This window comes from Centropristis striata, chromosome 5 (genome assembly GCF_030273125.1).
Source record: "Centropristis striata isolate RG_2023a ecotype Rhode Island chromosome 5, C.striata_1.0, whole genome shotgun sequence".
NCBI classification, from domain to species: Eukaryota; Metazoa; Chordata; class Actinopteri; order Perciformes; family Serranidae; genus Centropristis; species Centropristis striata.
In genome coordinates, this window is record NC_081521.1 from 27,616,752 (window position 1) to 27,643,725 (window position 26,974).

A 26,974-nucleotide genomic window follows, 5' to 3' on the forward strand; every position below is an offset into this window, starting at 1 on the left:
AGCATAGAATTACAATGCACAGAAGAGAAGAGGAACAAAAGAGCAGGTATGGACCACTCATGTAAATGTATTGATGTACAATATCACTGCAGGAAGATTTGGACAAAGACCATTCACATTTTGACATGTAGGAAAAGCACAGGTGTAAATCATAAAAAATAATGATGGTTGAAATCCTCTCCGGGCTACACGGTGGTGTAGTGGTTAGCACTCACAGCAAGAGGGGACGACGGTTCAACTCCGGCCTGCGGCTCTTCTGTGTTGAGTTTGTATCTTCTCCCCGTGACAGTGTGGGTTCTCACCAGGCACTCCGGGTTCCTCCCACAGTCCAAAAACATGCACTTAGGTTTAATTGGTGACTCTAAATTGCCCATAGGTGTGAGCGTGATTGTCCGTCTTTCTGTGTCTGCCCTGCATTAGTCTGGCGACCTGTCCAGGGTGTATCCTGCTTCTCGCAGGGACGGGTCGAATCCCCCGCGATCCGAGTGCAGATAAGTTAAGGATAACGAATGAATGAATGAATGAATGAATGAATGAATGAATTCCTTTCCACTGCTCCATTTTCATGGTCCTGGCATTGTGCATTTTCGCTCACTGTCAAGGTGTCAGGGCTTACTGGGACACTTGTATAGAACACATTAATGATACATTATCAGTGAAACCTGTGCTTTTCCTGATATGACAGTTCAAAATATCTGGTTGAAAAAAGCCTTATTATCATCTTGATCATCTCATGATATATGTATCAAGAGGTGATCTTATGGTGGTAAAATACGGTAACAACATTTTTGTTTTTTTGAACAAGAATTGTATTTTTAATTTGATGTCTCTCCAATTATGGAACAACATAAACTTCTATGGGCTAGTGGTTAGCACTTGTGGCATGCTGTATCAGCATGGGTTCTCTCTGGGTCCTCCGGTTTCCTTCCACAGGCCAAAGACATACAGCTTAGGTTTAATTGGTGATTCTAAATTGATCATTGGTGTGAATGAGAGCGTGAATAGTTGTCTGTTTCTGGTGTCAGCCCTGTGATAGTCTCGTCTCTGTTCCACTCTCCACTCAGCTGCCCGTAATCAGCTCGTCAACTCCTTGTTGACACACCTGCCTCTTAACTAATCATCACCTGCAGTATAAGAACACCTGCTTCTCCACTCACTCTTCGCAAGGTTGTTGTCCCAACTGCAGTGGGAGTTACTCGGCTGAATTGCCTGTGTTCCTTGTGATTGCTTTTTGAAAACTTCTTGTGTTGACTGCCTGCCTGCTAATACCTTTTCCCTTGTGCTGAAGATCACCAACCTTCTGGATAACCGTCTCCCGCCTGCCTGCAGCCCACTTGTCTCTGAAGTCCAGTTCTCCATTCCCTCTGCCACATTCTGCCTGTCTTGACCCACTGTCTCATCCCTCCACCTCATGGTTTCCCCTTCAGCCGTACCTGCCTTCAACTGCAAGATTACTCATAAACTGTTTAAACCTTTTCTCTGTGCCTCCTGTGTTTCTGACCTGCTCCTCGGTCCCATTGTGATGATAATGTTTTTCCTGTCTATTCTTCCCTGTCAGTTTATGTTTGCATGCTAACTACTCAAAGCTGCTTATTTTTTTCTCGTCTGCAACAACAAACCTGAATTTAAATGCATCACTTTCTCTGTGCAAGAGGATTCATCTTATTATTAATATACATAATTATTATGGACACAAAGTGTTTAAAACAACAGGTATAAAACCTTTTTTCAGGTCTGACCCTTTTATTTGCAGCCATTCAATATTTCTGCTCTGAATGAAGATGCACAGTCTATCAGATGCAGTTCTATGGCTGCCACATTAGGCTCACCACAATGAATGATTTAAAGACTGTATGATTTCAAATTCACCCATCCTGCTCAATACAGCATTTTTCTATAAATGTATGCTCACTGCTGGAAGACTTATAAGCATTACCAAAGCAAAAATAAGATAGAGGAGTTTGTAGTTTTGTCTTTTTAACTTGGAAACACCCAAAAAATGAAGTCACCAACTGCACATAGACTCAAAATGTTGGAAAGGTGGAGATTATACATGTATTTCAACTGGCCTCCAGTGTGTGTAAAATGAATTAATTAAATGTATTTATTGACATGAAATTACTGTGCAGTGGTTATGTGCTTTGCTGAAAAAAATCTGCCTTTTTTCAGTTTGGTAATGATGTATTTTTGATACAGCTGGGTCTGACTGTGTTAAATAATGTGGTACATAACTATACAACAGTGATATATGACTGCTTAACTGGGACCGATCTATAATGGCATCATAATCAGTTTTGTCCTTATGAGAACTGTCGTTACTGTCACAGTACAACAACATTATTTGTGTGCAAGTAAACATGGCCAGTATTAAACAAGATTACTGGTGAATATCGTGAAATCTATTCTAACTGCTCAAACTCTATGTTTGCCATTCTCGAGTTACTGCTCATAAATCATTCACAGAGTGTGATTCTGCCACCACAGACTGTATCGACATCTTGCATTGGTTCTGTGATGAGACTTCAATCTGAAGATGGTCACAGTTTTACAATCAGCCACAACAGAGACAAAAGGTCAACAAACTAATATAGATAATATAGATGCTGTTGGAAGTTATAATGAGATGTAGTAATTGTGTGTAAGAGTGTGTATATGCAGTCATACTATTGAGGAAACAGCGCACAGGGAGGAGAAGCATGAATATGATTATTATTAGAGATAGGGAATAGATGGCAGCAGCAGAGGAGGACCCACTTTGCTTTTTTCGCTTTAATAATGAAACGAATCATCTGTTAAAAGCAGCAGATGACATAATGTCCCTGTCACTAGTGGTAAATACGACCGAAACACATTTTTATCCATCAACTTAATGGTTCCTACTTGCTCTTTATATATAGTATGTACCAAGGAACATGCTGTATGAGGGAATGTAGTTATGTAACATTATGGGACCGTATGTTCAGGTATGTACCTCATGATGTCACTATTTCCCCCATCTGTAATGTGTAGTGATAAAAAGGGTCTATTGGTGTCATAATCTGAACATTTTTGGCTTTTATTGGATGTCTCAACAGCTTTTATTGGAATTTCATGAAATGCAGTACAAACCACAGACTGAATAACACGTGGTTGTAGTCGCTTGATGTCAACCATAGATTTCTCAAGACCCATCATGAAACCAGTGTGGTGGCTCCGGCTTTTGACATATTGGCAGTGCCTTACTCCCAGCTCATTCTACCATGAGGAGAAAGGTGGAGTATGGGTGTAGCTGAGGCTGTAACTGTTTTAAAATGAATGTAATCACTGTAAAAGCAGCCCCTTAGGATCAATGGGGGCCCAGGGGGGAGGGTGGACAGCCTCAGATACCTCAGTGTCTGCATCACAGAGGATTTTTTCATGCTCCTCTCACGTTAGCACTTTGCTGGAGAAAGCCTGTCAGCATCATTACCACCTCAGACACCTTAGGGCTGGGGTCGGCAACCTCAGTCATTGTTGGCCAAAAAAAGAGAAATAATGTCGGAAAACCTTATTTTGAGCCTAGCAGTGAAGATAAAACTGCCTACGAAGTCTCTCTACCAACATTACAAATAGGTCATAATGAGCCTTTATTTACATGATTTTGTCAGAATGCAGCAAGGACCCAAAGTGCAAATGAGAGCTTGGACACGAAGAAATATATCAGGAGCTTTGGAACTGAAAGCTAGCCTAGATGGTGACACTCAAAACTTTAAGTTGGCCAAATTTAGAGGTTAAGGCACCGGCCTGTATAATTTCGTAAGCTATGATGTATATTTTAGTTGACTTAGAAGGTTTTTTTTTAAATTGTTTAATGCTGTATATAAGGCACACATTTTGACAGTTGAAAAATACAAATTGCTTTGGGCCTACATCAACGATACATTTAAATTAAAATGTAAAGAAATAACTGTTTCATTTAATTTTTTGGGCCTAAACCTGCCTTAGGGACTTAAGGCTGCCCCTCAAGGTGCTAAAGAAAAAAAAAAAACTTTCTAGACCTGCATCATAGGGAGCGTCCTGAAAGGTAGCATCACCGCCTGGTCAGGGATCAGCACCAACTGGGATTACCTGGGCCTGTAAAGGGTGTGTGGTCAGCTGAACATAGCATCCAATGTGAGCTCTCATAAAAGATCATAAAAGACCTCAATCATACCAACAATAGAGTCTTCTCTCCGCTGCGGTCAAGGAGGCACTACTGCTGCCTCAAGGCCAAAACAGAGAGGGCAGGGAGGAGCTTCTTCCCCTAGGCCATACTTCTAGGCATCCCTAGGCCAGACATATTAAGTGGACTATACTGTAGAGCTATATGGCTTTTAGTAATACTATATATTTGTTATATCAACACAGGTGATTCAGCAGGTTGAAGGATTAACCTGTAGCTATCGGTATCCATTTACCTGTGAGTGTGATAGGCTGTGTCTAATATATGCACCAGAAAATGTGCTGGAATCTTCTTGTTCTCTTTCTAGTTGATATCTGGCAGACAGAGAGGAAACCTGAGACTTACTGTACTGTGTTACCATGTGCACATGGAATCCCGCAAGGACTTGAATTAATCATGATGGGAACAGCTGTGTACTTACAGAAATGCTGCATGCAGGCATATCATTAGGATATATTGAAGACTAAGCTGGATATTCTATCTAATAATCTGTAATTACAACAACCTTACTGGAACTAGTCAAATTTCGGCTTTTGTTTTATTCAATAGATTTTTATTTGTGTGGTCTGTTTACATAATAGCTACTGCACTTCAACCACTCCACCTGCTAATAATATATAGAGCTCGCCTGCTTTTGTAAGAGAGACACTTTTGCTAAACCAAATTAAGGGTTTCTGCTCATTGTTATTGATTATCTCATTCTGTGGAAACTATATTGTGTTTTTTCTTGCTTGTTTTGTTTCATTATTGTATTTCTCCATTGATTACCAATCCACATATAGTCCTAACCATATCATCTTTGATTTTTGGGATTTTTTAAAATCAGTTTTGTTATTAACAGTTGCCTGCAGCCTGAATAAAGTTGCATTGAACTGAATTAAATTGCAGTTTCATACTGTGCAAGGATGAATGGCAACAAAACTCTCAGCTCAGGCTACAACTACTCCCATGATATATACACAACTTTGAAATATCTATGCATATAAAAAACATAAATAATAAATGCCGGCAGTGTGCAGACAGATGTAAGATGGTATAGAGGGGTTCAGCACAATTAGTAAATGGCTGTAATTTTTTGGGAGTGGTTTCTGGCTGCCAGAAATGACTATTTCAATTTGCTGACCTGTACATAAATATTCCTAAAATAAAATGTATTTTTAATGCAGTTGCCTCATCCCAATTTGTCATGAAATAACCCAGTGATTCTCAAACTAGTGTACTGGTTGTGGTTATTTTATGATTAGACTTATTTTAATCTATATTTATTTACACAAATGATAGGCCTGTTATATTGTAGTTCCAGGTTAGGCCCATTAGTGTTCTTTTTTTAATGTTTTTTTTTATTAGGCAATTGTATGTATGCAATTCATCATGTTTGTATTTTAATTGTATATTATTTAAAATAATCCGAATCCATGATTTATTTAGCCTGTGTATGCACTGAATAGTTTTGTCGTATGTTCTGAAATGCATTTCAAATTAAGTAAAGGGTCCTCAGATAAATAAAAAAAAGAATGAGAACATCTGGAATAGCCTTTATAAATTAGGGTAGCGAGCCATTATGAATCCTGCTCTTGATGCATCTCTCACAGCATCCATACATGCACATATTTTATTTTGCCTGCTCCTTCTGTGCTTCTAATATCCTGCAATGGTGGCGACAGAGAGCTGCAGAGATGAGATTCCCCTCTCTCTCTCTCTCTCTCTCTCTCTCTCCTCCAGGGCTACATCCCGTTATCTGGGCGGAGAAAGAGGGAGAGAGGGTAGACCATCCACAACACTGGCTCTCTGTTCTCACCACTACTCCTCCGTGCAGGAACCGGCTAACCGGTCATCGAGACACATCCTGAAGAGAGGAGGGGAGGATCTATCAGAGCAAAGTGGAATAATTTACAGCATTACTACACACACAGTGGAAAACGGGATTACATGTTACGTTTGTGCAGTTTTTGGTCTCCGCTTCCTGCTTCTTCGCCTTGTGGCACTACAGGAGCTCTCATTGTGGCTGGAGCGAGGATCCCCTCCTTTTGTTTTGCTCTGCAGTTGTTTATTCGCACTCCAACTTCTGCCTCCTGTTTCCCCAAATAGGAGGTTTCGTTTCGGTTTTTCTTGTTTCGGCCTAAACGGAATGAATGACAAAAACAAAGGAGGTTGATGTCCATAACTCTCCGACTCACCTCGTCTTCGCCTCGCCCAAGGAACGGAGACTCCATCTCCGGCAGAAGATGGAAAGCGGAGGCGGGACGGAGGGCTCGGACAGCGGGCAGACGCAGCACGCGGTGCCCGGGCAGCAGCCGGAGCTCTCTGCGGTGGTGTCCGTTCGGCCGCCGGGAGAGAAAAAGAAGATAAACCGGGCTCCCTCCCCGGCCAGACCGAAGGATGTACCCGGCTGGTCTCTGACCAAGATCCGCGGAGGGATTGGTACCCCGACCCTGAGCGTCAAGCCGGGAGCCATCCACCTGGGGAGCCGCATTTCCAGGCGCAGCCCCGTGGGGAGTCTTGCAGGAAAGGACGGTAAAGTGGACAAGAGCGGTGGTGGCAAACCGGTGGGGAAGTCCTCCTCCGCGTCGTTGTCTAAAGCAGCCAAGACGGCCAAGAGCACCGGAGGACGGAGGAAGGTGTCGGACGCCAGCTTAGGATCCGATGATTTATCTAAGGACTCCGGCTGCGCCACGGGGAAGCTCTCCCCGACCGACAGTAGCTCCGAGCTGTCGGACTGCGCCTCTGAGGAAAACAAGCTCTCGGCGGACGCTGTGAGCAGCGACGCCGAGTCGAGGAGCAGCCGAGGCGGTGGGCCGGACGGAGACAAGCCGCTCAGGAATGGCGTGTTGGCGGACAGAGCTAGCCACCATGCCGCCGCCAAGACCACCTGCTCCTCCGGGGAGAGGGACGACAAAGACCGGCTCTCTCTGGGCGTGGAGACCGGGGAAGGGAGCATATCCCCCGGCGAGGAGCGCTCGGTCACCTCGTTTGACAGCAGGGTGCCTGCCAGCACATCCCTGGCTTTCTCGGACCTCACAGAGGAGTTTATGGACGGCATGCAAGAGGAGTTTGTCCGGGAAATAGAAGAGCTGAGATCTGAGAATGATTACCTCAAAGTAAGTCCACAATATTTACATGGTGTCAACTATGAATTTGTAGATTTACATTTCTTGACAGACCAGAACAGATGGGAAATACTTTTAATGGCAGTCAGCATAAACAACAATTATATTATAGCTTTTATTTGATTCCATTATGTTTACTTGTCTTTAGAATACAGTGCAAAAACAAAACCTCTCTCTGTTAATTTTATAAAAAGTCCGTTGAGTTTATTTACCAGTTCACTCTCCTGAACTCCTCACTACAAGGAGCATGATAATGTTATGAATAGAGTCTGCACCCTCAGTAGCAGGAGCAAAACATGCAGCCTTGCATAGCATGTTTCATGTGGAATATCTGCATGTGTGATGTAGAGGACATGTGAAATTATAATGTGGATGTAATATTTTTTGGCAGATAGAGGCTTTTCAACATAATTTTTCTGCCAGTGTTGTTTTCCCCCTAGCTCACATGATGGAGGCGAGGATGTTATTTAACTCAGCAGCCCGAGGGCTTGTCAGTCTCTGAAGCCTGCAGTGAAATCTGCCTCACTCTGGTGTCGAATTAGCATTTGCATAACAAGGACTTTAAGCATCCTAGATGATGTTTCAGAATCAATCCCATCCTGAAATACTCAGTTAAACATGGATTCTGACCTCCCAATTCTTATATATTTGTGTACTGAGGCCTATTTTTTGCACCTTGCAAAGGCCAACATCATGTATTTGACACCAACAACAAATTCTATTGCTGTGTCAAACTGACAAACTCCAAAACATCAACACTCAAAACAACAATCCTCACAAGTACCTGGACTCACAATGGGCATGTCATCAGATCTGGATACTAAAGGCATCTCACTAAAGGCAGAGGAATGTGATATAAGTGGATCCACCGGTCAAGCGGATCCATGCAGCCTTGAGAGTGATTGATTAGGGGAGGGATCAATTATATTAGCATGTCCCTGAGCACTAACTGCAGTTACCAGACAAGCCAATAATTGTCAGAGATTGATTGTTCAGCGTGATTGATCAGCAGCACTTGGCTAAACAGGAGGACCACCTCATCAGTCTGGGAGAATCTAGATTCTCAGACTTTCACACAATTGATCAGTATGGGGAAGTTGACATGTACTATTTTTTAAGCACACCTGCTGCTCTTGGAAACATAAGTCAATGATGACTTAAAACAATCCCACTGTTCTGAAACAACCTTGATTATCATGATGTATTTCACTATATTATTACTTTTGGTTATGCTAGCCAGCAAAATAATGAGGACTATTTCTCTATTATTGTTTTGGCGCCCAAATTATTGTTGATTTAAAGCATTTATCAAGCAAACCTCTTTTGTGATGTAACATTTTCTGTTTTCAGCTTCTTAATTGTGAGGATTTGCTGCTTTTTTATTGATTATTTATTTATTTTAACATCAATGTAAGTTGAATAGCTTGGGGGGTTTTGACTGTTGGTAGGGGAAAACATTTTTTGAAGTCCTCTACACAGAATTAATTAGAGCCAGACTGATATGGGATTTTGAGACTCATACAGATTTTAGTGGGCAAGAATGTAGTTGCCAAAATGTTGGCTCATATAGTGAATTTTTGTAGCTGGAATGAAAATAGACCTTTTCTTTGTGGATATTGCACCCATATGACTTTAAAAAGGTATTTACTGCTTTTTTAAAACATATACCTTATCAAAGAATAATGGATATTATTATACATTATTTTACATACAATGTATTACAGTCAACAAATTCTAGAAATTAACTAAGCAAAATAAAAATAAAAATACATAGCTAAATAATCACCAGTACTGTATGTTCAGTATCAGTCAATTGGTGACATTTTAAAAAAATCATAAATAAATAAATAAACAAATAGGGAACACAATTTCTAAATCACTCCAAGCTTTATTTTCTGCATTATATTAAAATATTTCCTACCTCTAGATACCAATATACCTTTAATAGGCCAGTGTTGACAGATTAGGCTCTAAAAATAATCACTAGTTGTTGCCCTTACTCTGATGCATCTAAATTGATGTCTTTTTAGATGTTAATATGGTTCGCAGGCCTATTTTTGCACTGTTTGTTGAGTATAAGACTATATGATAAGATAGGTGTATCATTGCGGTGCAGATTTTGCATGTGTGTTTATCTGTGGTACTACAGAGCTGCCGCCTGAATATATAAGACAGCTTGTAACAGAGCTACCTTATTTGGACCACCCCAAAGCCTTGTGGGAGGCCTGGCAGTGATGTGAGAGTGGATGTGTCAGTTGTTGCAGCTGTTAGGAACACCTGGTTAGTAATCAGAAGATGAAAACATGGTGCTGCAGTGGTTTCAGGCTCCCCCTGCAATCTCTCACTCTGTGTCTGATTTTTAATTCTTTAAGATTCAGTTTCAAAACCCCCCAACTGCCTCTCTCTATTTCCACCCTTAATGTTCATCATCTTTCTCTGTCAGTGCAGACTTAATGTCTGTCTGTCTTCCACTACAGCTTCATGACCGTGTCAATATGCTGATTGTTTGTTGGTGCAGCTACTATTTCCTATTTGGTTGGTAATTAGGAGATGAAGACAACTAACAGCTGTTGGAATCTCTGTTATTATGAATAAATATATCAGTGAGTATATGATCTTAATGCTGTTAAAGCTGTGAGAGAACATGGTGGTTTGCAATCAAATCTTCCTCACTACCTCCTCACCTACTTCCTCCTTTCCCACAGCCAGAATATTACTATCTGACATGTTTACAGCAGTTTGATTGATTGTCTCACTCTCTCACACACCTTGTTGAAGCTGCTCTCACTCAGCAAGAACCCCAACAATTAATTAAATTATCATTTTGAGCCACATGCTGCCCTCAGACATGATAAATAACATGCAGGTCTTTACTGCTGACTTCCTGTTACAGCTGTGTCACAAAGATAGGCCTTTCTGAGCTTAATTTACAGGAATGTCTGTCCTGTGACAACAATTAAAGATAATAGTTGAGCATCTGTGCCTGTATACTCACTACTACGTTTCAATAATGACACATTCATTACTTGGAAGTAGAGGTCAACAGTTTCACTGCTCAATGTGCTTTAAACAAATTGTATTTATCACTTGAGAGGAACTTTTATTCCCCTGTATTATTGTGGCAGTTCTCAGAATGTGAAGGTCATGGGTTCTTTGAATAAACCCGTTTGATGGTGCTACTTAATGCTTAATATTCATGCTGAATTTAACACTGTTCAGCACATCAGAGACAGAAATTATATAAATCAAAATCTTTTGAAGATAGTACATGTGACAGGCAGACAGACACGTGATGGCAGCTTGACTGATATTGGATTTTTGAGAGCGATTTTAAAGGGTAAAATTCACAGATCACAAATATGGCGGCCAGTACAGTGAATTTTTGAGCTGGAATGAAAATTGACCTTTTCTTTGTGGATTTGGCACCAATGTGACTGCACCCAAGGCCGCTACTTGAACAAATGACTTTATTGACTTTATATTCTTTATATAGAATAACAACTGTAGAAATAAACATCCAAAAATAAATTAATTAATTAAATTTAAAGCTAAATAGTCGTGTGTGCATTAGCATCAATCAATTGCTGACCAGTCAAATAAAGAATAAATAGAAATCAAATTAAAAAAATAAAATATACTGTATGCCCACCATCAATCAATTGGTGACTAGTCAAATAAAGAATAATAATAAAAACAATAAAATAATAAAAAAACAATACTGTAAGCACACCATCAATCAAATAATCAGTGATCATTCAAATAAAGAATAATAATAAAAATAATAAAATAATAAAAATAATACTGTATGCCCACCATCAATCAATTGGTGACAGTCAAATAGAGAAAAAGCCTCCCAAAAAATCAAAGTGAAACAGCACTTTCTGTTCAGTGTCAGTCAATTGATCATTTAAATAATTTAAAAACACCATTTCTCATTCAAGCCAAGCATTGCTTTCTGCATTATGCGCTTTTCATATTAGTGCATATTAGTAAACATATACTCTAATATGATAGATACTTTATAGCCAGCAGTCCATTAGCTTAGATTAGCTTAGCTTAGCTTAGCACAAAGACTGGAAGCAGATAGAAACAGCTAGCCTGGCCAAAGTAAACAAAACCCTTTCTGTAAAACTACAATATGTTGATTTTACACTTCATTTTTCTGTTTAATAAATGACCTGTCACATGTTAATTAGAGAGCTTCTGAGGTGCCGATAGACGCATCATTTTGTCAGCAGATGATTTCACACAAATCTGACATCTGATTGGTTGATTGAATCTCCTGACTGTCTGCTTGCTCACATGATAGAAACCATCTTCCCAGTTCTTCTTTAGTTAGCAGTGTAAAGCAGGTCAGTGGACCAGCTCGCTCTCTCACAGTCTCTCGCCGCATTAACTTGTGATTCCCTCGTTTCGTGTCCTCACATTCTCACTCTCTGCTGTCGTGTTTTATCTCCCTCCCTGTCTACGCTTCGTTCATGCTCTGTTTTTCCCGTACCATCCCCTCTTCTCTTTCCCTTTCCCCTAGTCTTTGCTCCCATTTTCTTTCTACCCCTTTCCTTTACTTTTATTGTTTCTGTTTCTTTTCTTTGTTTTTCAGTCTTTTCCTCACCTAACTTTTTCTTCCTTTCCCCTCCTTTTGTTTCTTCCCTTTACTTTATTGTCATGTTTTTCCTTTCCTTTCCTTTCCTTTCCTTTCCTTCGCTGTTCTGCCTTTCCTTTCCTTCTCTGATCTTTCTTTCCTTTCCTTTCCTTTCCTTTACTTCTCTAAACTTCCTTTCCTTTCTTTCTCTGATCTTCCTTTCCTTTCCTTTCCTTTCCTTCTCTGATCTTTCCTTTCCTTTCCTTCCATTCCCTTCTTCCCTTATTTCACCTCATCTCTGCCTCCTCCCTCCTCTGTATTGCAGATGTGTAGCACAGTGGTCAGTAGCGTGCAGATTGCGTCTTGCTGCAGCCTATTTTAGCTCGATCAACAAATCTCTTTCACAAGATTGCACACACGCACAAAACAAACTCACACCGTCTGCTGCATGCTAAACCACACACGTAATTGTTAACATGTTTCCAATCCATACTGACACAAATAGTTTACACTGTAGGTAGTAGCAGCGTAGACACACCCTGCCTACTAACTCCCTTTTCTTGCTGTCTTTTTCCACGCGCACAAACACACTCACACACGCACACACATCCCCAGAGCTCATTGTTGCTACAGTCGGAGCTCTGCAGAGGCTGACCCACATTCCTAGTACATTTTGACAGCACTACTACTACTACTATAGCCGCTTGTACTCCTTTTGCTTAATTTGCTTACACATCACGCACACAGATTTGTGCCAGCACACTTATTACACACTCTTTGGAAGCACACCGTTGTGTAACACCCAGCCTGCTGTCCCATAATGCCCGACAGCAACCCAGACTTCTTCTGGTGGGGTGTGGTTCGTTTCAGTGCAGACACACACGCTAATACAAAGCTGCACCTTGAATGCGATTCGGAGACATGATGCAATTCATGCTGTCGGGCTGAAATAAATGAATAGTTCATCTTTAATAAGAGAGTAAGATAACAAAACTACTGTAAATTAATCACACGTAGTGGCTTGTTTAGAGAGCCAGTATTTCATGCTTTTTTGGAAGCATTCGTGTAGATGTTTTTATGAGATGAGTGCAGGAATTCCCTTTCAGGGTCTGTTAATAGTCTCCTCTGAAATAATCAGATGACCTGACCCTGACCTTTGACCCTCCGGCTGAAATAGAGAAAGGAGAATCAATATGGTGTCATATTATATAACCTAGTACACCATTCTGCTTCTTAAAACAAGTAGATCTTTATTTCTGATGACCCCTTTTATCTGACTTGAGAGCATATTACACACCAGACACTAATGGCTATCCAGATAATGAGGATGTTGAAGATGAAGATTGATTACGAACAAGGTTAATGGATGATGATTTTTTGATGATGATTGTCTTGCATTTATGACAAAGATGCTAAAACTCTAATGACTCCTATTAAACATTAAAGGAGTCCCTTTATGGCCCACATATGTGCACATAATGCTGTTGGCAGTTAGAAGACTCTACAATACATTACAGCTCCTTCACTGCAGGTTGCTATCAGAGGAGTGATTTTAAAATGACAGATGCACTTATACACTCTTTTTCTTCCTTGTCTGCAGGATGAGATGGAAGAGTTGAGATCTGAGATGCTGGAGATGAGGGACATGTACATGGAGGATGATGTCTACCAGCTGCAGGACCTGCGGCAACAGCTGGAACAGGTACAACAGTGGGCGGGCAGACCGACTAAAAGCATGTAATCTGTGCTCTCGTTTGGAAATTCAAATGAATAAAACAGGCAAATGCTGCAAAATGTTTTGAAACAGCCAAGTATGATAGAGGTCAATCAATCATCTGAATGTTTGTTGTTTTTGATCAAAAGGTGCTACCCAATTTTCCTTGTAAGGCATTATAAAATGAAGCAAGGTAACAAAGAGTGTTGAGATTAGGGTTGCAAAGTTCTGGGAATTTTCAAAGTTGAAAACTTTCCATGGAAATTTATGTGAATAAACGGGAATAAACCGTGAATTTACAAAATTGAAGGTTGGCCATTAACAAGGAACTTAAATATAGTTGTGAAAATATATTTTAGCATAATCTTGACCAAAACAACCAGATTTCATGCAATTACACTTGCAAATAGCACACTGCTTTCTCCAGGGCTACTGAGGCCACACCCTGGTGAGGCCACGCCCCCTACTCTGCACTGTGCATTCCTCCATCACATGTTCAATTCATTCACATGTTGAATTGGACTTTTTTGGAAGGAAAGGGGCTCTTTTCCTTTTAAAATTTTTGAATGGGATTTTTTTTAGATTTTTGGAGGGAGGGGGAGTGGTCATTATACGTCATTTTTGAATGTGTGTGATCAGGGGGTGAGGTGTGTTTTTGTTGTCCAATGAAAGAATTGATTGTTCAACAGAATAATGAAAAAAATATGAATTATGAAGTTCTACTCTCAAATAATTTTGTTGAAATGTCATGTTTTTTGGATTTGGGATATTTCTAAAATTCCCGAGTTTAACTTCCCATTGAATGTTTCTGGAAATTTACCAGAAATTTACCAACCCTTTGCAACCCTAGTTGAGTTACCATCATCTACTCACACAGCTTCTGTTTCTCAGGCTAACAAGACCTGCCGCATCCTGCAGTACCGGCTGAGAAAGGCAGAGCGGCGCTCTCTCCGAGTGGCCCAGACCGGCCAGGTGGATGGAGAACTGATACGAACGCTGGAGCAAGATGTCAAAGTAAGTGTCGCATCTTTGGGAGAAAGTGAATAAAATAGCTAAATGGAACTGTGTATAAAATAAGTAGAAGTTCTGACCTTATTTCACATTTTGAGATTGGCTGTGTTAATGCAAAATATACAACATATTCTAGTGGAAGCAGGATATTGAAGCTTGATTCTGTGCTTTTTTGGTTTTCCTTAAGCAAAAGTTGTGGATGGTACCTAGTACTTGCTTTGGTACCACCATGGTACCTGAGCACATACTAAAGGGTGGAGTTAAAACACTGCAGACCACTGACTGGTCAGAGAGAATCATCACTAGCATGATATGGGACATCCTGCACAAACCTGTGATTTTTAAATAGCAACTGCAATTTTAATTATTTACTTTCTTTTTACTTTTTCCTCTGTTATTACTGGTTTTAGAGTGCATAGTCTCTACTCCAAATCAAAGCTCAGTTTTTGGGAAAAAGTTGAAACATGGAAATGTTCTCCATATCTTTATAATGCCATAGCTAAAATAAACATTTATTTGTCAGGGTCATTAAAAAAACTCACCCTTGGTTTATAAGATTCTATTTTTTGTGTGCAATTTTTCACAAATAATAGCTGTGATGATCTGAATAGGAAATTCTGTCTCATGTGTTGGTGGTGCTGTGACCAGACAGGAGTCGATAACATTAGAAAACAAAACCTAATCACTATTGCCCAAGGTTCAAGGACCTGATACGGCTGTGCCTCTTACATACATGCTGCTGTGTTCCCCCTGTTGAAGCCAGGGGATCATATGTGGTGAGGTCAGGCTTCCACTGATTTGTTTGAGGAATGTCCCTGTTTAAGATAAATATGGGCCGATCGTCACACTGGATTAGAAACACTGAATGCATGCAATACATTCAGACTCTCAGCACACAGATGCAATAAAAGTATATATAAACAAGTCTTTTATGAGCGTCCTTCACAGTACACATACACATCAGTCATCCCGATTACTTCAGGAATCCCTGGTAAAGGCCAGTTCAACACAAACACACTGAGTGCAGGGCGAAGCTGCTGTGTGTGTTTTCTGTCACGCTGACCCTGGACTATGGATGCACTCTGTCAAATTCACAGCCTGCCGCCAACATTTTTTCATGTGATAGAGGATACAATGAGGTCTTTATATCCTATAAAAAAAGAGCATGCATGAGAGTGAGACTGTGATGTCACTCTCCAAGGGCTTTCTGCCAGCTGTTGCTGTCTGTCTCTCCGTTGCTGTCTCACCATCTGGTTGTTTTTTTGGAAAAAGGAAGGAAGGAATGAAAAAAGGAAGGAGGGAAAATGATGAGCGTACATCCTGTGTCTCTGAGGGGAGGAAAAAAAAGGGGGATTGGTCACTTTTTGAAAATTCAAATCAGCCAATCAGAGAGACAGGATGAGGCGGGGAGGAATATATAGAAAAAAGAGAAAGAGAGATGCATAAAAAGAGAGAGAGAAACCAACAGAAATCAAAGAAAGGAACGGAAACAAACATAGAGGAGGGCGAAACAAGGTATTCAAGAAGGATTAGTTGATTTGGAATGGACGTCTGACTTGAATTTAAATCTTTAGTAGCCAATGGTAGTGCTGGGATAAGGAGTGGGAGAGTGAGGTCAGAGATGATGGAGATAGAGAAACTTGAGAGAAAAAAGTGTAATGTTTGCATCTGTTGGCTGCATTAGCAGAGGGATTATAAACACAGGATACGGAAAAAAATATACACTGCAGGGAGACAAACCTGACCTCTCTCACAACACATGGCTGATTGTGTCGTCTCGCTGCCAGAGCCAAAGACTCAGACGACAGGTCAAATTACACCATGGTGTGTGTGTGTGTGTGTGTGTGTGTGTGTGGTGCATTAATCCCATGCTAAGCTTCTCTTTTGCCTGCCTCTCTCAGTCACTCCTCTGTTTATTCTGGTGGCTTTATCATTAGTCTTATGAAAACAGACACTCACTCCTGCCTCTGTGACTCATCACTGATTCAACTCTTCTGGAAAATAACTTAACCAGCAGTTTAAAAAAAGTCAATGACTATCGACAGTTAAGTGGTTTGAATGTCTTTAAACTCAATGCAAGTACCTAAGTCCTAAAAATCCGGAAAGTAGCAGCAGTAAAAGCTCCTGGACACCAAAATGCTTCATCTTCTTCAACACGCCATTTGCTGTAGCTAATGCTAAATGCTAACTCTTTGAATAGGGCACACGACTCAGAGAAGGCTTTACCTGCACCCACCCACTCAACACACCCCTTCGTAGTTAAGTTGTATTCACTTTTGTCTCCAACATAATCAGCTAACAGCATGCTAGCCAAAAACAAACGGCTAACAACATATAAAGCTATTTAGCATGTTGCTATCATTGGCAGTATGCTTCTCAACCAAGCAAGCAACAGCCAAACATTCTTCCTCAGCTATCTCACTGTCATCGTAGCAACCAGCGATGCATACACTCCCATCTATCATCACCACATAACTTTAAGCTATAACGTGCATGCTAACAGCAGGTTAACCACTAGCACTTTAGCTCCCTCTGTTGGTTGCTTGGTTGCTCGGTCCACAAAAATTTCCCCACCCTTTGGCGGCCTCAGTTTTTGCTCCTTGAGGCTAAAATCTGGCATGTTGGTTCATGTTGGTTTCGCAAATTGACACTTTTTTGTGGTACAGTTTGAAAAGAGAATTTAGCAGTTTTTTTTTACATATAACAACTGTGTTCCGCCTTAAGTTATGTCAGTGGTGTCAAACCAGGGGATTAGGGTCCTACCCAATTCACATTTCTTTCCTAGACAACAAAGTTGGGGAACCACTGACTTCAGGCCTTGTAAGTGTAATTTCCACAAATGGCTGCAGAAAAGCTGGATGTGACATGACAGAAGGAATTTGTATGTTTAGCATGAATGTAATGCTCATCGTTTTCACTTGAATTTTACGTCAAGTGAGTTTTATGTCAACGAAGTTTTTATCTTCTGGTGCAAGAAGTCACAGATTGCCAGACAAGTCCGACTATATATAAAAAAGGTGCCGAGGAAAAATTGGGATAAAATATCAAATGAGTCAGTGTTTACTGAGTTTTTTACTCAGTGTTCCTCTCAATATGGGAAAATCAATGAATGCCCTTAAATTGGGGCAAATGTAGCTTTTGTGTTCTGGACGATTACATGATATTTACTCACTGTAAAGCTCAAGCTGTTGGACAATCCCAGTGAGTGTACTTCACGGTCCAACTTGACCTTGACTTGCTGAGCTGCTTCACACTGAGCTGCTTTACAAAAGAAATTGGCTTAACTACTGTTGATGCTTTAAGGCTCTGATGTGATGACTCACTCACATGCAAATGCACACACACACACACAGACTTAAACTGGTGCAGTGGAGCACACACACATGAACTCTCTCACACCTTTTTTTTTGCTCATTCAAACTTTGTCTGTCCTCCTGTTCTCTGTCTGTCCTTCGAGTCCCTAGTGCTACTCAAGCAAGAATATGTGCGCCCAGTGATGAAGACACATGGAGAAAAGATATAAAAAGAGAACTGAGTGAATTAGATAGCAAAAAAGGAGTGCGTGTTTGTGTAAATGTGTTTGTCACATGCACATTAAGTGACAACAACATCTGCTTTATGACCATCACATGCTGTTATTTGGGTTTTTAAAAAATCCTTTTTGTGTCGGCTTCCATGTGACTTTTTAAGTGTGTGTGTGTGGGGGGGGGGGGGGGGGGGGGGGGGGGGGGGGGGGGCAGCTGGTAGAATGTCTGACATCATTTCCTGTCCTACTCACACACTTCTCTCATTCCCACAGGCTACAGACATCTGGACATACACAGAGGAAATAGTTGTTACGATTCTCATGGTGTTAACACAGCAGTTGTAGTTCACCATTATCCAGAGAGAATCAGTTGTGCATTTGCCTTAAAGGGCTGACCACAAATAATCCAACACTTGTGTGTTTTGAGTAAACAGAGCATAACCAACATCTTGCAACATATGTTGTTTTTTTTTATCTCATCAGGTTTTAGATAAGAAGACATCAGTTTCATCTCTAAGCCTTCAGTATAGAGAGTGGACCAAGATGAGTTTAGCATAGCTAGCTGCTTCTTGCCCAAATAAGGAGACCTCAGACTACTACAGCAGTGACTGTAAAGCAGGACAGCTGTACCATGTATAATATTTTACTACCCATGTCACCAGTCTGTGCTATGGGAAATGTAAGCACTCTATACACAGTGAATGCAGTTGTTTGACGTAGTCCATTGTTTTTAAGAGCAGGCCCAAAAATTCCTACTATCCTTTTTTGCTCTATACACTGGAGCTCCTCTTCCACCCACATTTCCCATGACTATACCACCTCCATACTATAGCTATAACAGCTGTTGCTACAAGGGTGTAACTCTATGCTCTATGGTCCAATATTGTTCATGCAAAGTGAAAATATCTATGAATATCATCATATTTAAGATACACCTTTATTTTGAAATTTTTGTTAAGTAAAGCCTTTATTTTGACATTTCTGTTAAGTAAAGCCTTTATTTTGAATTATATGTCAATTCTTGTTCTTGAAAAGAATAGTTTGTTTTTTATTTGACAAAAACAGAATGTAGTATGTGAACTACATAGAGCATATACTACCAGCTTCTAACCCTAACTTTCAAAAGTACATGCCTGACTCCAAGCCTTAACTTTTCGAAAAGGCGAAGGCAATTTGAGGAAGTAGGGATCAGACCTCACTTTTCAAATATGTCCTTGATCTCAAGGTCTTAAACTCAAACTGGTCCTCATAAAGATAGAAGAACATAATCTTACACACAGATTAGAGCTGGGAAGCAGCAGTATCCGGTACATTTATCTGAACAGAGCCAGCTCCCAGCCTCATCTCCATATGCTATGGTGTGTGTGTATGTGTGTGTGTGTGTGTGTGTGTGAGCTAAAATTGGATTCAGTTTAGTTCTTGTTCTGTATGAGCTCCAGTAAAGTGTTCCTCTTGCATCTTTCTCTCTTTCACATACATATGTTTGAACCCCCACTATTCATTACTAGTCATGCACACACTGAAGGAAGTAGAGTTTCCATACAAGCATCAATCATTACATCCCTGTTCCCAGTAGGAACTGTGTATGTGTGTGTGTCATGCCAGTATTAAACAAAGTTGTACTACTTCTGCTGCATGTCCTGAGTATTTCTAACATTATAGTTTATACAGCACTGTAGCAATCTGTTCACTAGACTCCACTATTTCTTAATAGTTATAAATAAAAAAGTATTTTAAGTACTATTTGTGCTAATACAACCCCTTTCATGGTTTGAAAGCGGACGATAGGAAAACACACTTTAATAGAGGAACACTGTGATAGGATTAGTGATTGGTCACACAACAACAGAATGCTTCACTCTCACAAGAGAAAAGGGGAATATCTGATGACTTTGGCAACTTTTGGCACACTGGCACCAGCACAAGCTTAGAGTTACTGAAGTGTAAACTTCGCAAAACCAACTAAAGAGCATGACAGATGCTTCTGTCTTTGGAGATAAGCTAAGGCACTACTGTAGTTAGAAGGTTAGTAAAGTGGTTGTACTAACATTTGCAGCTTACACTACAGCAGATAAACACACAATTTAATCCATTAATTACCTCACAATCACCATTGTTCTTCTTGGTTTGGACACCACCCACTATCGATATTGGCTAAAATAAAGCCTTTTAAAATCCTTTCTTTACAGTACACTAGTCAGCTTTTTTCACTTTATTCTGCTATTTTTGAAGTTCTCATTGACCACAGATGGGCTCTACAGTGTAGCATTTCACTGCATATGAGATTGAAAATTACAATGTGAATGTGAGGAAAGATTTGGTTGTACTGGTGATTGAGTCTCTCATTAGAACACCATGCAGGGTGTTTTGAATTGTGCTCAAATGATTTATTGATTAACTGAAGAGTGAAATTGACAAGTTTGGCAATCAGTGTTTCTTTTAAATCATTCATCGAGCAAAAATGCAAAACATTTACTGGTCCCAGCCTCTCAAATGTGGTCATTTGCAGCTTGTCTCTGTTTTATAATTAAATATTGAATAACTATTAGTTTTGAGCTGTTGGTCGACTAAATTAGCAATTTGAAGTTGTCAACCCATTGCCTCAGAGCTATTTTAAACTATTTTATGATATGTTATCACCTGAGCTACTGATTTAAATGATAATCAATAAAGAAACCAATCATTAGCCCTATCAAGTACTACTGCAAATACTACTACCACTACTATAATATCTACGCTGCTGGATAGAGTCCCGTATGTATCAATGTATTTATGTATGTATGTATGCATGAACAGATGGCTGGACGGGATGATGGCTGCTGATTTTGGGGGTGCGATCGCACTTTTCTAACTGCCAAATGACATGCCAAGGATTGTGGGAATTCATCACATTCCACGTCCCTCTGTCACCTCTCTCTCTCTCTCTCTCTCTCTCTCTCTCTTTCTCTCTCTCTCTCTTCCTCTCTTTCTCTCTCTCTCTCTTCCTCTCTCTCTCTCTCTCTTTCTCTCTCTCTCTCTCTCTTCCTCTCTCTCTCTCTCTCTCTCTCTCTCTCTTCTCTCTTCTCTCTCACTTCTCTCTTCTCTCTCTAAAGATAGATAGATCACAGCCTGTACTGGAACAGCTGTCACGCCACTGACTCTCTCTCTCTTTCACACATAATGGTTTTATATATAGACACGAAGCAGATTACTTGTGATGTAACATCCTCTAAATGGGTGTCGAGAGGCCAGAATGTTGGACGAATGACAAAAAGGTCAACAGCAACAATGCTAAACATCAACACCAGGGTTACCTCAGAGTCACTCACTGCAAAATCCTGTAAGTCGTGAATGAAATATATACACTGCTCTGTCATTTTATGCAGTATTTTACAGCAGATCATAAATTGTGAGCAAGAGAGCAGCTGCATTAGTGATATGGAAATTTAGTTCGTACCTGCCTGCCTATACTGTAGATCAGGGATGGGCGACTTAAATGCAGGAGGGGGCCACAATTTTTCATCGACACTACCACAGGGCCACATATAGGACCGTGCACTTCACCAGATATGATGGAACTACAATTTTTAATATGTTAACAGTGCAGTTACTTAACATATGTCATGCTCAAATGCATGTATAACAGTATAAATAGGAATACAAAAAGTTTGAATCAAATAAAAAATAGCCACTTACTGTAATTTCTTTTTTTTTCAGTGCAAGAACAGCGGACCAACATTAATTGCAAGAAGTCATTTTGTGCATTTTTACACTGCACTTTTAAGATTTCATGCTCAAATGCATGTAGTTGTACTGAGGGCCACTTCAAGTGAGAGTGCGGGCTGTATGCGGCCCCCGGGCCTCCAGTTGCCCATCCCTGCTGTAGAAAGTGGTACATGTTTGACACATTGTGATAAGTTATAGTGGCTGAGTTCCAGGGCTGTTAATACTTCTTGTTATGAAATGATGACAGCACTCACACAGACACAGCAGTGATGAGCTGATGCAATATCGGGCTTTTGCAGGAAATCCACTGACTAAATAGATAAAAGAGTAGAGAACCAAAAATGTCTCCCTTTTATTATTTTATGTGCAGAATGAAGTTGTGTTATCTCTCTTGCTTAAAAAAGTGTCTTTAGTTAACAAGCACTCTCTGACAGGCACAGACAAAGAATCTGAAGCTAATGTTTCCCAGTACATCAGCATGTTCAGATATAGAAGTATGGAGTATTTCACAGAAGCAGAGGTGGAAAAATAACTATGTAGATTCACTACATCATGATTTTGAAATAATTGTACTTTTATTAGTGCTACATTTTAAAGGGAAATCTTGTAATTTATAAACCAACTACATTTATCTGAAGGCTGTGTTTTGCAAATATGTGGTGCAATAGATTAAACCTCACAGTATAGCAGAATAAAAATGATAAATAAAATCTCCATGTTTTGGTACCAAGTTTCTGAATAATCATAGAAATTAAATGAGAGTAGAATGGACATTCCACTACAAAGCAGGATGGTCAAAGAAGTGGCCATTTTTATGTGTACTATTGCCACTGAAAAGATCTGTGATTGTTGTAGACGCAACCTTCCATGCAAAATGGCTTCAGGTAAGTCGCACACTCTACTTAACTAGGGTAAGGTAAGCATTGGAGTAAGCATTGGAGTAGTACAATGCATAGAAACAACTAACAATGCTGACACTGTCGACAGATGGGAGACAACTTGTTCGGCTCATTTTCTGTAATCAGTGTAGCATGAAAACATGGTGGTAATAACAAGCTAGCTAACTAGCCAGCCGTCTGCTAGTTAGCTAGATTGTCACTCAAGAATAGCTACTATGGTGGAAAAAGTATTTCCAAATCTCTACTGGTGAATGCATTTCTACTGTGACAAAGTATATAATAGAAGTGGGAATCAGCAGAGGCCCCACGATACGATTTTATCCCGATATGATATGATATTATTGCGATTTTAAGCATTTTGCAATATGGTGAGTATTGCAATACAATATATTGCGATTTAACTGTTTAAATGCATTTTGTGTCCAAAAAATTAAATTCAATCAAGAATTGTTTTGTCAAATAAGAGAAAATTCTCAGTCTATTCATCTCACTTCAGTCTTTTTATTTCTCCACAATGAGAGTCATTGTGGCATTGTGGCATTGTGAGAGTCATTTCCAAGCCCTGCAATACCAGGAGATGAGCAACAGGAGCCCCCTGAGCCAGCTGGTCCTGAGGCTGAGGTCACAAACCTGCACCACAGACACAGCCCAGGGACAGAGCACTGCACCAATCAGACCCAACCAAATTACAAAACAGCTAAAACAAGACTACATCACCTATTGGCAAACACAAACCAAAACACAGAGCAAAATGCAGTGCTACTTGGATCTGAAGCGACAGTACACCACAGCAGATTATTTGAGCACGGTGACGGATCCACAGCTGAGACGAACCTTGACAAAGTACAGACTGAGTGAACACAGACTGGCTGTGGAAACAGGGAGGACCAGGAAGAGCTGGCTCCCTGCAGAGCAGAGGCTGTGCTGCCACTGCAGCCTCAGTCAGCCTGAGACAGAGCTACACTTCCTCACCAAATGTAAAAAATATGAACTAATTAGAGAAACATATTTCCAAAAATTTTAATCCGTCAAAAAAGGTTTTTTAAAATGGTCAGATGAGCCAAACTGCCGCTCCTCCTCGGGGAAGAGTCACAGAGCTCTAGATTAGCAGCAGTCTATGTTTCTGCCTGTCACACACTGAGAGACAGCCAGTGACACACAGCTGTTGGTTGTTTTGTTTTTATTTTTTATTTTATTTTTTCTTCTTTTTTTGCTGGGACAGTTAGATTGTATAAATTATATGTTGATTGTAATTCAATGATTGTAAATATTGCTTTATTTTATTGTTATTAGTTTTTCTTTTCATCTAAAATGAATAACAGAATTATAATAATTTATTGTAAATATTGCTTTCCTTATCTTGTTATCTTTTTTTCTGATGCTTGCTTTGGCAATATATACATTGTTATGTCATGCCAATAAAGCCAATTGAATTGAATTGAATTGAATTGAATTGAGTCAAACCCACAGACTGACCAAATTCAGTCAAACTGAACTTAACTGATATCAAACATGTATGGACGACAACAACTGCAGCATTTTCTCAAACTTTCCTTAATTTTAAGATTCACTGCTCTGAATTTTTTTCATTTTTTTAATAAAACATAAAAAAGCCTAACTTTGCAGCATTATTTCAACAACTGGAACGCTATATCTCGATACTGGACAGCCATGAATCGATATAATATTTCCACACAAAATAAAGGGATACAATGCTGTATCGTTCTGCGTTATGCTTTACACACAAACACACACACACACACACACACACACACACAAGTAACTTTATGTAATTTTACTTACACACACACACATGCTACACATGTAGTATCCAGATACACATGTTTCACACACACACACACACACACACACACACACACACACACACACACACACACATTTTGAGGTTAAAGGGCATAGGTTGCTGTATAAATAAATACTTGAAAAGGAATGCTTGTTGTAGTTGTGCTCCTTGTATATAATATAGTATTATAACACTACTAGTATTAATTGTTTGAAATCTCTGAAGAATCTCATCATAGTGTACACACACCGGCAGTAGCCCCCGTGGCCCTTTCAGAATTTCCCCAGAGGAAATTTTCCAGTTATTCACTGTTGCACACAAGTTACCAGTTCTTCGTCTTACAAAATAAGACTTTGTTAATTTGTTTTTGATGTGTTGCAATCGTAACTGCAATGAAGCTTGTCTGATGTGTGACGAAACCAGACATAGACAGCAGTGGTGATGTGGCTGAAAGATTCAAAAGCACTTCTTATCTGTCTAATCTGCATCTACGAGCTGATTGTGCAATACTCTCATCTGTGATAAACTGAGGAGTTCAGCTAAACAGCTTGGAGTCGATAATTCTACAGGGAGCAGCACTCTGTAAGCACATTTCATAGCTCATTAAAAAAAACCCAATATTGTCACCTCCAAGGTTGACTGTAAGACCTCAGATGCTTTCGGTGTCAGTGGAGTCATCGTTCCTCCACATGAAGCTGCAGTCGGTGATTTTATCAGTAACATGCAGGACTGAGCCACTGTAGAGTGCTGAGGTAAATAAAACTACAGATTGATGGAGAGTTTCTGTCAGATTTCACATCAGTATAAATGGTTTTGCTTTTATTGTACTTGACAACACAATGGCTAAACCTCAGCAGGAAGCTAAAATAATCCCAGATAGACAAAAAAACAAAGTGAAAGAGCACCCATAAATGAAATTGTGGCTCCTGCATGCATTCAACAACAACAATGCTAATGTTCTTGGTAAATTTGACGAAACAATACCATAGTGAACTGACTCTAATGGCTTTCAGCCTCAAATGGCATTCAAACAACAAAGCTCTGTGCTGCTGAGCTCGTTCTTTGAAGTGGGCAAAGTGTTGTGATAAATCCATTTCAAGCTGAGTGTCTGTGTTCGTTAATGTTGCCACAGAGCAAGAAGGTCCCCATTTCTAACCCCATCAGGGCTGACTGAATCCTTTTCTCGGGTTAACATGTATCCTCCCACACCAAAAGACATGAATGTTTCAGTAGGGTAGCAGTTCTCCTGTCAGCGCTCTGGGGCAGGAACAAAGTTGTCCCAAGCTGCTGTGCTGTAGCAAGAGTTTAAGTTCGAGGACAGCTCTCTTATGTTCCGATGATTTAGTAAATTATGTTTGTTTGTTAGCTTGTTAGGGGTTAGTTAACGAAATAATTCAGTTGTACATCTGTACGTCACAGAAAGATGGGTCGAAGGAGTGTTTAGCCTAGCTTAGCACAAGAAGGAAGCAGAGAGAAACTGCTTACCTCTGTCAAAGAGGAAACATACTCTTTACAAGATCTACACTATGGTCTTCAGTATATGCTGTTTCTTGTTAGCTTTCACAATAGCCAATAAAATATTAACAATGAGTTTGACTATCTCTTTACTAGCAGTGGACAAATGTATCCATTAAAAACAAGTCCTGGAACAACATTAGCTTCTCAGTTATCCAGTTTCAACCAAAAAACAATGTTAATTAGCTAATGTCAACTTGCTAGCCAAGCTGCAACCTCCAGGCCTGAAGTGCCTGAAGTGAAGCCAATGTGGAAGTGTTATAAACCTGCCTTGTATCTAATGGCCAGCAGGGGGCGACTTGATTGGTTGCAAAAAAAAAAGGCAGACTATACAGAAATCTATGAGAAAATGACCTTACTTCTCACTTGATTTATTGCCTCAGTAAACATTTTCCTAATGAAGCTATGGTGTCAGTTGCTATTTTCAAGTTTTCTTCAATACAGCATAATGTTGATTTTAAAAAGTATGGTTAAGCAGGGCGTGATTTAGGGTGAGAAAGGTTGCTACCACAGCACTGTGTGGTTTGGGATTTTCACCTTTTCACAGTGTGTTTTAAGTTCAGGAAAGTTAGTTCAGGTATCTGAACTTGCATAGTAACATTGTAACAATTGTAAAATTTTGGCCACCGAAAATTGTGGCTGTATGACTTTGTTTTGAATTACAGATTTTCCTCACCAAGCTAGCTAACTAGCTATCTATCTCTAGCATTATCTTATATATTGTGTCAATCCAGCTCCCAGTCCCTTCTGTGCATGCGCTGGTTTAAAAAAAAATGCTGACAGCCAAAAACCAATGTTCGACATTACAGTCACTCTGTCCATTGCTTTTATACAACCTATTTGCTAAGCCTTCTTTTGAAGCTTCCACTCCTTTTAGTAAGTTAAATTATAGTGTTGGAGTAGGTGGTAGGATTGCATGTAGTCGCTAATA

The 26,974-nt window shown here is 40.0% G+C and overlaps 1 protein-coding gene across 1 annotated transcript in view; it reads left to right on the forward strand.

Annotated features, from left to right (window-relative positions):
• The first annotated feature begins 5,956 nt into the window (after positions 1 to 5,956).
• Positions 5,957 to 26,974, forward strand: part of soga1 (suppressor of glucose, autophagy associated 1) — a 123,841-nt gene continuing 102,823 nt past the window's right edge. Inside the window, exons 1-3 of the mRNA XM_059334138.1 lie at positions 5,957 to 7,278; positions 13,470 to 13,571; positions 14,475 to 14,597. Of these exons, the coding sequence (XP_059190121.1) occupies positions 6,313 to 7,278; positions 13,470 to 13,571; positions 14,475 to 14,597 (1,191 nt within the window). The 5' untranslated portion in view covers positions 5,957 to 6,312. The remainder of the gene's footprint in view (positions 7,279 to 13,469; positions 13,572 to 14,474; positions 14,598 to 26,974) is intronic.